Source organism: Rhea americana, unplaced genomic scaffold, assembly GCF_003343005.1.
Source record: "Rhea americana isolate MKP2758 unplaced genomic scaffold, rheAme1 scaffold_139, whole genome shotgun sequence".
Classification (NCBI taxonomy): domain Eukaryota; kingdom Metazoa; phylum Chordata; class Aves; order Rheiformes; family Rheidae; genus Rhea; species Rhea americana.
The window spans coordinates 457,517-469,768 of record NW_028185472.1 but is presented as its reverse complement, the minus strand read 5'-3'; the positions used below and the strand labels follow the sequence as shown (position 1 = coordinate 469,768).

General features: G+C 38.6%; 1 protein-coding gene across 1 annotated transcript in view; it reads right to left on the bottom strand.

Annotated features, from left to right (window-relative positions):
* The window catches only part of PTDSS2 (phosphatidylserine synthase 2), a 46,804-nt gene that overhangs the window by 34,025 nt on the left and 527 nt on the right, over nucleotides 1-12,252 (bottom strand). The window contains exons 2-3 of the mRNA XM_085298375.1: nucleotides 12,066-12,248; nucleotides 1,528-1,629 (exon numbers count right to left, since the gene is read on the bottom strand). Coding sequence (XP_085154501.1) covers nucleotides 1,528-1,629; nucleotides 12,066-12,248 — 285 coding nt within the window. The remainder of the gene's footprint in view (nucleotides 1-1,527; nucleotides 1,630-12,065; nucleotides 12,249-12,252) is intronic.

The following is a 12,252-nucleotide window of genomic DNA, read 5'->3' as shown; positions in this document are numbered from 1 at the left end:
ATGGAAACAGAGATGTATCTTTAAAAAAAGAGAAGTGATATTAAATCAATATTTGGAAGGTCTTACACAATTCCCAGAATGCTGCTTTTCAGGTATTTTTGCAGCTATTTTTGCAGCTCRATATTGCACGGAGTATTCTACAAGCAGCAATACAAAGCCATCAGCGAGCATTCACTACTCATCACTTAGTACAATGTTGTTAAATTTATTAACAACTGGAAATSCTATTCTCTGGACTAAATTTGCAGAAAGCAACATTTATTTCGTGAAAGAAAGGTTAATCTGATAGTTAATCATCTTTAGCTTTGTTTTTATTAAACTCATAATGGCTGTAATCTCAAAATAGGATATTCCACCGAGTCACCTTATTACATATCTGTATTATCCCCTAATGAGGTGTCATCACTTCTCTTTCAGCTTTTCTCCTTCTTTATTTTAAACTGCCATGTCACACCTCCACCTATTGCCTAGACACACTCATTGCTATAACTAGGAATAAAATGGCATTTGCTCACACTGAAACATTTCAGAAATTTCCCAGCTCCAGACAAGGCACTATGTTCCAACCTGTTCCATTTTACACCCACACATAAAATACAAACCCTCAGCTCTGCACAGATGTATGACTGTGAAGTATATTAACTACATCTGTTGTGTAACCAACAGAATAACCACCAATATTATATTATCTCAGGAAATACTCTAATTCCTGCATCTCCATGATAATGAATACTATATCCTGAGATACTTAAAAAGAAAAAGGTGGGAAAAAAAACTCTTTAACAGCAAGGGGAGAAAACAGACAGAAAACAATGATTTTCATGGTTAGCAATCAGGTACTTTGAAGCCTATATGTAACCCTTAATTCTTAAAATGTACTTGGATTGAAGAAAAACTGCTTTTCTTCCTCCTTTTTGTCTCCTACCATATTTCTTTATAAAGAAGATAAGTTCAACTACATTTAAAATGTTGTAGAAATGAAGCATACAAGTAAGACTCATTTCATTTTTTATTTTCCAAGAGCCTCCCTTTAAGCTACAAATCCTYATGTTTATTTTCAACCCAAATTTGCATTAGTATCTCAAACATAATTTTACATTAATACTTAAGTCAGAAAAATTTAGTCACTGTAGACATAATTTAGAATGTAAGGTTATTTTAAGAGCCAGAACAGTTGCCAAAGAAAAACATCCAGTACTTYGAGACTTTGGAGTTTTGTGTTTTGTTTTAAATCACACGCACAGCCTAGTTATGACAGCGAGCAACATTAAACTGATTAGAAATTAAATTCAAAGACCAGCAGCAAAGCAGCTTATACATTTAACTTTGCTCTTGTCAGTTTTTAAGGGTCTGAGCAYGCAAACTAGTTATTGCAAGGTCATTTTAGGTAGCTTATCCACAGGGTAAAAGCATACACCCAGGCAGTTCCTAGAACACCTATTACACAGTAAATTTGTACCTTAGTTTACCATGAGGTAATTTGACCATGTAGCTATGTACAGGAATGCTTTCTGAAATAGTATTTACCTCTTTGTATTGTAGGCTGTATCTTGTGGTGTTTCTTCAAATAAGGTTACGTATCCCAGAGCACATGTGAGGATGAACAAGACTGTTAAGGTGTGAGCTCTCCTAAAATTTAGAAGAGAGAAAATTAAAACCAGAAAGCAAAATATTCCAATCTTTACCTGGGTCAGCGAAGCCTCAGGAAGGCTACTAGCTAGACCATGACCAATACTAACACATAAGTTTCATGTTTTCCAGACAGGTTAGATTATTTGTATTGTTCAGCACAGAAAATAAAAAGACTTTAGTGTTTGCACTAAACTTAGTCATCAGTCAATCATCCACAAGCATGTGACAAAAGTCTATCATAATAAGATGTCTTGCTCACTTTCTCCTCAGTTCTTTGACTTAAAATTTGTACAAACACTTGCCCAGTGAACAATAGTAAGCGGAAAAAATTGTATCAGTTGTGCTAATATCTAGAGCCCAAGCCAAAAAAAAAAAAAAAAAAAAAAAAAAGTCTCTCCCACATCTATCAGGTATAACTCACTACATAGTCTATTAACAACAAACAGCAGCAGGCTAGTTAGACTCTTAAGACTAAAGGGAGAGGAATGTACTCCACAGAAACTAAACACTCAAAAAAGACTAGTTATAAAAAAATACATTTAAAAATATCTCGGAACAATTTAAACTGTAAGAACTATGAAGTTCCCTCATTTCCAGTAACTCTTAGTTTCATTTCATCTTAGATCTGAACAGCAAGTTTAAACTAAAGGCTACAAGTTTGTGCCAGCAGAACCGCATGTAAAAACTTGTCTGGCTCATGAGAGTTGTTCTACTACACTGTTAAAATGTGCGGTCTTGCTGGTGTGATTGATACCCTGGTGCAGACAGAGCACAACTAGCTTACATGCAGTAAGAGCTCTCGCTTCCTCATCCAGGAGAGTTCGGTTGCTTACACAAACATTGTTAAAGCACTTTGTGTGTGAAAGTTGAGAGCTAAGCAGAAACTGACCCAGGAGTTTGGAAGAGATCTTACATACATGAATCTAAAAAAAAGAAAAAAATCTAAACAAATCATCAACATCTGCATAAACAAACATCTACTAATTAGGCGATACACAATATTCTTATGATGAAGTGGCAACATTTTTTAAGTTGAAAATTCCTTTCATAATGAGAAGCCATTCATTATTTTCAGCTGACAGCTCTTGTCTGATCTCAGCTCAAAAGCAAAAGCACAGGAATTCTAGTCATTTAAGATCAAAACAAAGACTGAGCTCTGTTTTAGAAGACAACACCATTCTCTTAAAACAAAATCATCAAAATATCGTTGTTATAAAACATTGAGCTTAGAGAACAGAAAACAGCACACAAATTACTATAAGTGGCAAGCATGGGTACATATTTGCTAGTATTACATTTTTGTTTTATACTGCAATACAAGTTACTATTCCATTTCCATTTTATATCAAAAAGCAAGTTCATTTCCTCAAGTTATACAGGCCACGACAACCCAGAGCTCATCACACATTTCGGAGAAGTCCACTGACTATCTCTAAACATCAAATCCAATAATCAACCTAAAAATCACTCCGAAAGTTAAGGTAAGCATTATTTTGTACTGCAATTTGAAGTTCATTCTAATCCAAAATATAACCAGCTCTCACAGCATCCTTTTAATCCCACTGGAAAACACATGCAATACCTCATAAGCAGATGCAATCCTCTTCTGCCACTGATAAAAAGGTATTCAGCATTTAACACTATCCTTCCTTGCAGTCCAGAGGACACAGACTAACCAACTCCAGAAAGAAGAAAAGGACACAGAAATATTTCCAAAATTAACAAGGAATCACTATGTCAAAAAATACACAAGGACTTCACAACAGCAAGCTTCCTGCTCAACAGATGCATTTTCCTTTCAACTTGCCTCACAGGATGCCAAATAACAGGTGATTCAGACATCACGTACTTAACATTCATTTAACAGTCACATGAYTCAATGCCTATTTTGTAACATGGCCGTAGTTGAAAAATTAGATATAGTCCTTTCTTAAAGGATATGGTACAACAGAGAATTGAAATCAATGGTCTAAATTCACTTAAATCAGAATATGATCTCCTGTTTACTGCATGCAGCTATATGTAATTAAAACAAAAATCACCTATTTTTTGATCACAGAAAGAAGCTACATTAATTGTAAGGCTATGCATTATATTTCACATCTTGTTTTATTACTTTTTTAATGAGTATCTAYAAGGATACTGAAATAAATCTAGAAATAGTCAATCTTAACAGATATACTAAGCTAATTACTTTTCCAATGTCTTTAGTGTTCTGCACATTGCCAATAAAAAACAGTTAATAGCATGCACTCACTTAGAYAAATGCACCTAGAAACTCATCTACTAGAACACAATGATGATCTAGTTTTACTCTTCCCTGTGGGAGGGGTTGTAGCAAGGTGAAWATTCACTGTTTGAGAGCTTCATGTGCCCTACCTTTGGTCTATTTTTGAWGCCACAGTCCTCAACTTGAAATGTAGCAAGCTTCCCTGTTTAATAAGAAACAAGAAGCTGTATATCTCACCATTCCCTTTTTGCCAAGTCTTTATTTCCAACCAAAGAAAGATTCTCTTTCAGAAAATTTTCAAGATGCTTAGTCATGTAAATATATTTTCAGTCCAGCATAAGTTCAGGAACCAGAATGAAAGACCTCTCGACTGGATTCTCTTCTGGAAGCAGAAAGTTAACAACTCAGCCAGAAAAATGCTAATAGTGACAAAGTTATGATAGTTACTAGAGCTACCAGAGCATCACACAAACCTACATGTCAGAGCAAAAAATTAAGCAACTGGGCACAGATGCACACCATATCCTTCCACATCCTGGGGGGGTGCAGTAGGGTGGAAAATCCACTGTAACATGGAACAAGAGAAACTGTTAAGCATTTACAGTAGCTAGAAATACAAGTAGAAATACTTGTGAAATCAGTCAAGATGAATTAAGCATTTACAGTAGCTAGAAATACAAGTAGAAATACTTGTGAAATCAGTCAAGATGAATTAAACTGCATAAAGAAGGATTATTTTATTTTCCACATACACTTTAAAGTAATACATCAAGAGGAAGGCAACGCTGTGGATGTTCTTGGCTGCAAGGTAAGCCTTAAGGGAATTAGGCAGAAAGGCTTATGTTCTCTCAGCTTGGAGTCTTTGGAGAAAGAGAAGGGCTAAGCTAAGCTGAGTACATATCTTCTCCTTGAAACTGTAAGAGAATTTGGGCTGTATACCAAAGGCAAGGAGCACAAACTCCTCGTTTTTATGTGGGAAAAAAGACTTCCTAAGTTTTCACGTGAAAAATCTCAAAAATGGTGCCTAGAAAAATCTACGTGCAACTATACATAATGCCAGAAAAGTCAAAGAGAATTCACAATAAAACCCTAAACAACAAAAACGTTGTAAGGTTAGGTAGCTTACTTTTCTGTGCTAACATTGTATCTAGCTCTTTCTCCAGTGGAGCACAGGATATGCCCACGGGGGCACRTAAGTGAAGTACGACAGTTTAAAAACAAACAAACAAGAAAACCTTGCCTTGGTAACCTAGTTAAATGCCAAGTGAGAGCAACTTAGTCTAACAGGCAACATTCACTTGCCAGATCTCTCCTCCACTATAGCTTAAAAACAGTGGGGGCTTTTCAAGAGAATGAGATCAGCACATTTCTAACTTTACCTTCTGGTGGTCATTAATTTGTCTTTCACATTTAGAAACCTCAGTTTTTTCAAGAAACAATAACTATCAGAACTTCTATTCCTCCCCCTCCTCCCCCCCCCCAAAAAAATCAAAGTGCTTTAGGGAAAGTTTTAAGATTTTTTTTTTAATTTTTGAGGTTATTTTTCATACAGATGAGCTCTCTGAACTGAGAGAAAGGAGTCGCATCCAGGCAGGACAGGGCAGGCTGTATGACCTCTTTCAAATTCCAGCACAAACTACAATCACCTTACGTGAACAGACCCACACCCTTACTACCCATTTCTTTCCATTAATGTCCTCATTTGTCATATATGATGCATCAACTACATTAAGAACAGTAACAGTCATTGAGAAACACATGCAAATGATTTCTCTTTTGTTCCCCTCTCCCTCTTAAATCTTGTATATTTTGTTGGCTTTTTAAGAGTAACAGAGCTCAAAAGAATAGCCTGCATCGTTTGCTTTCTTGGTTTAAAAATTTTCATCAGTAGCTACTGCCAGAAAAATAATCTGTCAGCAAAAATGTATAGTGGTCATCACTTCAGCATGTTCAGAAGTGTTGGCAAAAGTACCTGTCAGCAAGAATACACCATACAGAAGCAAAGCAATTATCCTCATCTTAGCCCCTCATCAGCTTTTTCATAAAGACATTGTTTTTCTCAATTCCAAATAATGGTGAAGTTATAAAAGCATTTTGGAAAGAGACTTTTAAAAGATGAACGAAAGTCAAAGCTCTCCACTCTCTATATACCTGCACATCATCTGACTTAGAAAGATAATGCTCTAAATTATAAGAAAAACGTGATTAATAGAGTACAATAGAGTACTTCAAATCTATTACTTTCATAACCRTACAGCATTTGACTAAGTTTCTGCTAAGAATAAGGCAGAAAAGACAACAAGATTTTAAATTAACCATCATTTTGATATTCAAAATCAAAATCCTAATTAACAGGGATACAACCCTTAAAAAAGACTAGTCTTTTTGGGTACAGAAAGCAAGAGATCTGAAACCTTCAACTCCTGCCCCCACTCCCCCCAAAAACCCTTCAATCATAATCTTGATAATACATCCCAAAATTAGAAACATGAGACTAAGCTGTTCATGTTACACACAACCAAAAAGATCTCTGCCCGYGAAAGTAAAAGAAGCTGTCAACCTTTCAAAAATAGGAGTTCAAATGCCAGTTTGTGACGTGAGACCTCAGGTCAGTATGCAATTAAAGCTAAGAAAGTAAAAATGTCTGAAGGATCAAGAATTGAAAATAAAACAAGCTGCTTAGAGCTAGTCAGAGACAGAATATACACATCTGAGTAAGTTGAAGCAATTAATATCACACAGGTAACTTCACATCACGGTTTCCATAAACATTTAATCTCCAAAACAAGATTYATAAATGGATACTGGCTGAAAACATTATTTGAGCTCAGATTTTGTTCATTAAATACATCCTTCTGGCCTTTTCTACATTCTGTAAAGACAGACACCTTGAAGAAACTAATCAGCAAAACAAAGAAGTATGTTCTCTCCTCTGGTATCTCCCTCATTTGCTGTTCTATTCTACCTTCTCTGTCATCCACATACATCACAAAAACAACAACAGTAACTAGAACAAAGCATGTACTTTATGCTGCAACACTACCTGAAAGCTCCAAACAGCTTCATTTGTAACAAATAATAATAATAAATGTAGCTATTAGTTTAAGCAGGTTTTTAAATACAAGCTGGACCTTAGGAAACCCCTAGAGATAGAAASTACCTATTCTTAGGCCGCTAACAAGTCTTCAGTACATCTTTAAAAGTACACAACACTGATTACATTTCTGTACATACTTGTGACACACTAAAATAGTAACATTCATTTCCCTTGCCATCAGTTTTTCCACTTATACAAGTTGGCGATGCTCATAAAATGATCACTTGATAAGAAACGAAGGCTGGCACACACTTCCATAGAGAAACTAGAACAATGGGTTAAAAAGCAAACCATGCTTCAGCAATGAATCGTTTTCTTTTAAATGAGAAAAGAGAAAAGGCAGCATATCTCCATTCATCTTTTCTACAGCTGGCAAATTAATCGAAGTTTTTTAATTAAAAAACTCTTCTTAAGTAAAACTTCAAACCTATTGCAATACCTCTATTTCAAGTTTTAGTTTCAAACAATTCCACCAAGACAGTGAGATTTTGTATTACAGGCAAGGTACAACACTCAAGATGACCAACAGGTCTTTTTAAGGAGAAGGTCTCTCTCTTTAGGAAAAAAAAGAAAAAGAAGAATAAAAACAAGGTGCCCTTACRCCAGATTTCATTGCATAAAAGCACGGTGTTAATTTTTCAGGCTGATGGCTTGTTTTGTAAACTGATGTAGAATTAAAGTCACATGATGGGGCTTYGATGAGCCAGAGTTCAAGCACCAGTATTGAAGAATTCTCTCTAGAGAGCTCCTACCATTGCAGTGCACACATAGAAAATAATACAGAAATTCATTCTAGCATAGGAAATACGCTATTACAAGGAAAGTGATTTTCACAGGGTGAAACTAATCCCCTGTACTCCTGGTGTGCTGAACCTTTGATTTCACCAAATACTGAAAACTCAGTTGTGTTGCTTGTGCGACTGGCAGCCTGTCTTTGCATTTTCCCCAGAAAAGCACCCCTAAGTTCAGGTTGACTCCCATTAAGTTCTTCCCATATCCTCCTTAAAAATCTTTATGAAAAAAGAATTTGATACAGAGAAATAATACTAGGTTTAAAGCCCATTTGGGGCATTAAACATTCATAAGATCTCTGCATAAAGATACTCCACTTAGGGCTCTATCCTCCTTGTCTGAACCATGTGCTTCTTTCCTTTCAGGAAAGGGTAACGATATTCTAATAACACAGTTTGCAGTAGACAGCAAACTTCACTTGCAAGAAGAGTTAAGATATTCAGTAGGCTAAAGTGACTGAGTTACATTGTACAAYGCATCTCCTGGATGTTCTAGCAAGCAACCAGCTACTGCCAGTGCATACCTAAATACAAAAACCAACCAACCAACCACCACCCTCCACTCTCCCACCTCACCGTCTAAGCGAAGCAATATGCTTAAACTTCAAGAGAGAATCAGAAGAACACCAAGCAAATACAGAATCTCACCAAGGCCTGCTTTAAAGCAGTCAGCTTTTAGTGTGACAAAACGCAGCAAACATTACATTTCCAACAAGCCTAAGGAATGTTTGCTCGAAACTGTTGCAGTAACCCACACAAGAGGGTAAAGCAAAAAGCTCATGCTAATTTGTAGGTCTTCCCTCTTGGTATCTCTCTTTCAAATAAATCATTCATCCCTTCCTCCAGGAGCCTTTTCAGAAAACCTCTTGCTACTATAAGCTTAGTTTCTTAGGGATAAGAACTACAYGCAAGGAATAGCTAAGTACCAACTTTGTTTTGAATACCAATCCTATATTTGCAAAAATAGTTGGTTTGCATACTAATCCTCATTTCCAAAACCTGACACTGTGCTTGTGACAAGGAAAGATTTCCTATAATACAGAATACAGCAAGAGAAACACCAAGGTAGAGGGATCTACATGCTGTCTTTTCTTCAGATGCAATTTCTACACTTTTTGCAGCAAACAGGCTGAATTAAATTCTATGAAAGCTGTACTAGCCCAAAGGCTGTTCTACCTACCATTCCCCTCTGCCTTTTTTTTTTTTCCATTTCCCGAGCTCCACAGATCTTTCCTGTCACACTAAGATCGTATGACCTTCGTAGTCAACATCACATCCACATAATGGTGATTACTGTGGCTGAGAAAAGCACACCACAAAACGATAGAGAATATTAAAGTTAGTTAAATTCAAATTAAAGTAAGGCTTAGTAAAAGCAATTAACCCATGSAGCCACAATGCCACAGGGAGATAAAGATGTATCTGTTGGTTCCTGACATCTTCAAATCAAAACTGGATGCCTTTCTGAATACTATCCTTTGGTTAAATACAAGTTGGGAAGCGATACAAAAATCCATGGCAGCACARTGGTTTTATAGAGAAAACTATATACAAGATCAAACTAGATGATCCAGAACAGAGACTAAGGTGGGTTGCATAAAGAGACTGAACACGTAAGATATATCAGTCATTCTTCTGCATGCAGATATCAAAAGACTGATGACTTTCCCATGTTAGTTCAGTAGAAATATCAAATCTAGCATGCTCCTGTGTACAAAAAATAAAAGTCAGGCTCAGCCATAAAGAGTCCTTTGTATTCAAAAAGCTAACTTTGTAAGCRGATAGCAAGAAACATTTAAATGCACTGTGAACGGCATTGAACACATTCACCTAGGGCAGCTGCTTACCATGCAGGCCTGGATATTTCTAGCACTTGTCTAGTAGCAATAGATGTTTGGAAATTAGTCCAGGGGATAAAAGGTACTGTTTTATAAAGCTGCTTCCCATTTCCTTTGCTTGATCTCCCCCACGGCAAAGATAGCTGTCATAGTACTGACCATGTAGGATCTCATAATTTAACTAAAATACACTATTTTCCAGGCTAAAGTTATTAAGATCGAGTAAGAACACAAATCATTCCATCCTCTCAAAACAAAAATCAATTAAGAATTCTGTAACATCTAACTGTTTTCAAAAAACAGTTTAAGTGCTTTAAARGGGTAGGCAAACAGCTAAAAAGAACCACATTTCCAGAGGATAGCATTTATAGGAGTAACTTACCTTTGCAAATTATACTACGTTACTTCTAGAATGATTTCTAACTTTACTTACAAATTCCAAATTCTTGGATTTTTCCAAACTGAGCAGGCCATAAGAGTAACCTTATTCCCTATCTTTCAAACCTCTAGAAGAAAAGATACTTTCCACATAACTCACATGCTCAAAAAGACAGGGCGCCTACCCTCTTAAATTTCAATTTTCTGTGACCATGTCCCTAACAGACAGCATGAGAACAGCATTAAGGGTCATAGAAACAAAATACTTACTCTGGGCAAGGGATAATGATTATGTGAGTAAAAGTTGAGTCATGACCAAAGGATATAGTAACAAAGCACATGCAACAGTGTCATGCACAGGTCAAAAGCAACAAAAGGAAAAACCCAGAAACTTTGGTAAGCATTTATCCTCCTGGCTACTAGCACAAGCAACATGCACACTTTTCTGCTTCCCCACCTCCTCCCAAGTAGTCTATGTTAAGGAACCACGGCATGACACACTTGTCCATATCATCCTCCCTGAAAAGGACTAGCCAACAACTGCCCTAAGGAAAGGTCGTACATTAGTACTTTCAAAAGAAAGAAAAAAAAACTTCTTTTTCTAAAGAAAGCAGACTGCACACTGCACTGCATAACCACAACAAATAAAAAGGTGCAAAAGGAGAGATTATATGATTAAAAACAGCATTAGGTGTTTCTAAGCCACCAGAAAGCAATGGCAAGACAATAAGAAAGTGACAGTTTTACCCATTTTCCATTTATAAGATGACACTCTGCAGCAGAACTCAGGAAGATCCAGTTACTTGGTCACTAAGTCAGCCTACATGCAGCAATGCTAAAGTGTTCTCTCCAAGAAAGTTCATCTGCTCTCAAGATGATGATATTCCTGAATTATACTTGCATATGGCAGGCTCTCAATGCTTCTGCAGCAACTGCCTAGAGATCCAGCAGTATCTAAATGTTTCTTTAGTAAAGGAGTTTTAAACTGGCAGAAATATCACCTAATATCAGTGGCTACATCAAGATCAACACCACCTTCCCCTCCCCTCCGGCCCAGATTGGCAGGGTCAGAGCCAAGCACCCTCCCCCTCCCATCCCACTAATGTCAAATTCAAGCCAAATCACATCACCCTTAGCTCAGGTTCCAAACAAGCGACTCTAATGTCAGCCGAGTTTGTCCTCTACGCTGGTTCATGATGAAGTAGACAAGTGTTTTACAATTGATTTCCTTGTCAAAAGGGGCATGCACGTAATTAAAAAAAAGCCAGAGAARAACTATGAAAATACACACGTGCACACTAAAGTAGATTTCTGAAACAACTCTTAAAAAAAATAATAATAGAAGCACTTTTCTAGGTACATACAAATCTGTTTCTGTTAGAGCCGCATTTAACAAAACCTGAACTGCACTACAACTTCAGCTTTCCARTACGTTTTAAGAAAACAGCACTGACAGAAGAGACCTCTTGCAAGACTGAGGGAGAAGAAACAGGTGGAATGTTTTTCCATACGCAATACTGACAAAACAAACGGAAGCCAGCACAAAGCTCCACACGCTGCAGGCCCTCGAGAGCACCTCTGAAATGTTAGCCAGGTGGGAGAGAAAAAGTTGCCTTGGCCAGCAGCAGCAATGAGACCGCTCGCTAGAGCGCTCAAGACCAGATTTGAGAAAAGAGGCGCCACTGCCAGAGGTCAGCATTGGACAGCTGTTTATTGCCATAAGGCCAATAAAATCGTCTTTAAACGTAGCCTACGGTTTCACAACTCCAGCGCTGCTATCTGTTGCGCTGGAGCCAGGGCAAGATAAACTGCAGATAACACGCTGTAACTTTTCATCTCTTCGCTCAGCCGCTGCGAAGGGCCGCGCGGGAGGCGCGCTGCCTGCGCCGGAGACCAAGCGCATCTCCCCGCGGGCGCCGCGGCAAGCGAAGGCCGCTGCCGTGGCGCGCAGCCGCGCAGGACGGGGAGCGCCGCAGAGCGGGGGGCTTCGCCCGCCGGAAAGGCAGCGGCAAAGCAGAGCGCGGCGCGCGGGCCGGTCCCCACGGCGGAGCGGGGGCGGCAGGGCCTCGGCGCAGGAGGCCCGCGGGGGCGGCCCTCACCAGAAGAAGGTGTTGGTGCCGTCGTCGTACACCTCGGACTCGGTGCTGCGGCGCAGGCCGGCGCTCTCCCTCTCGGGGCCTGGCGGCAGCGGCGGCGACTCCTCGGCCGGGGGCCGGTCCGCCACGACCGGGACCTCGCCGTTCGGCAGCGGCGGGGGCTGCTCCTCCAGGGCGGCCTTGCCCGCGG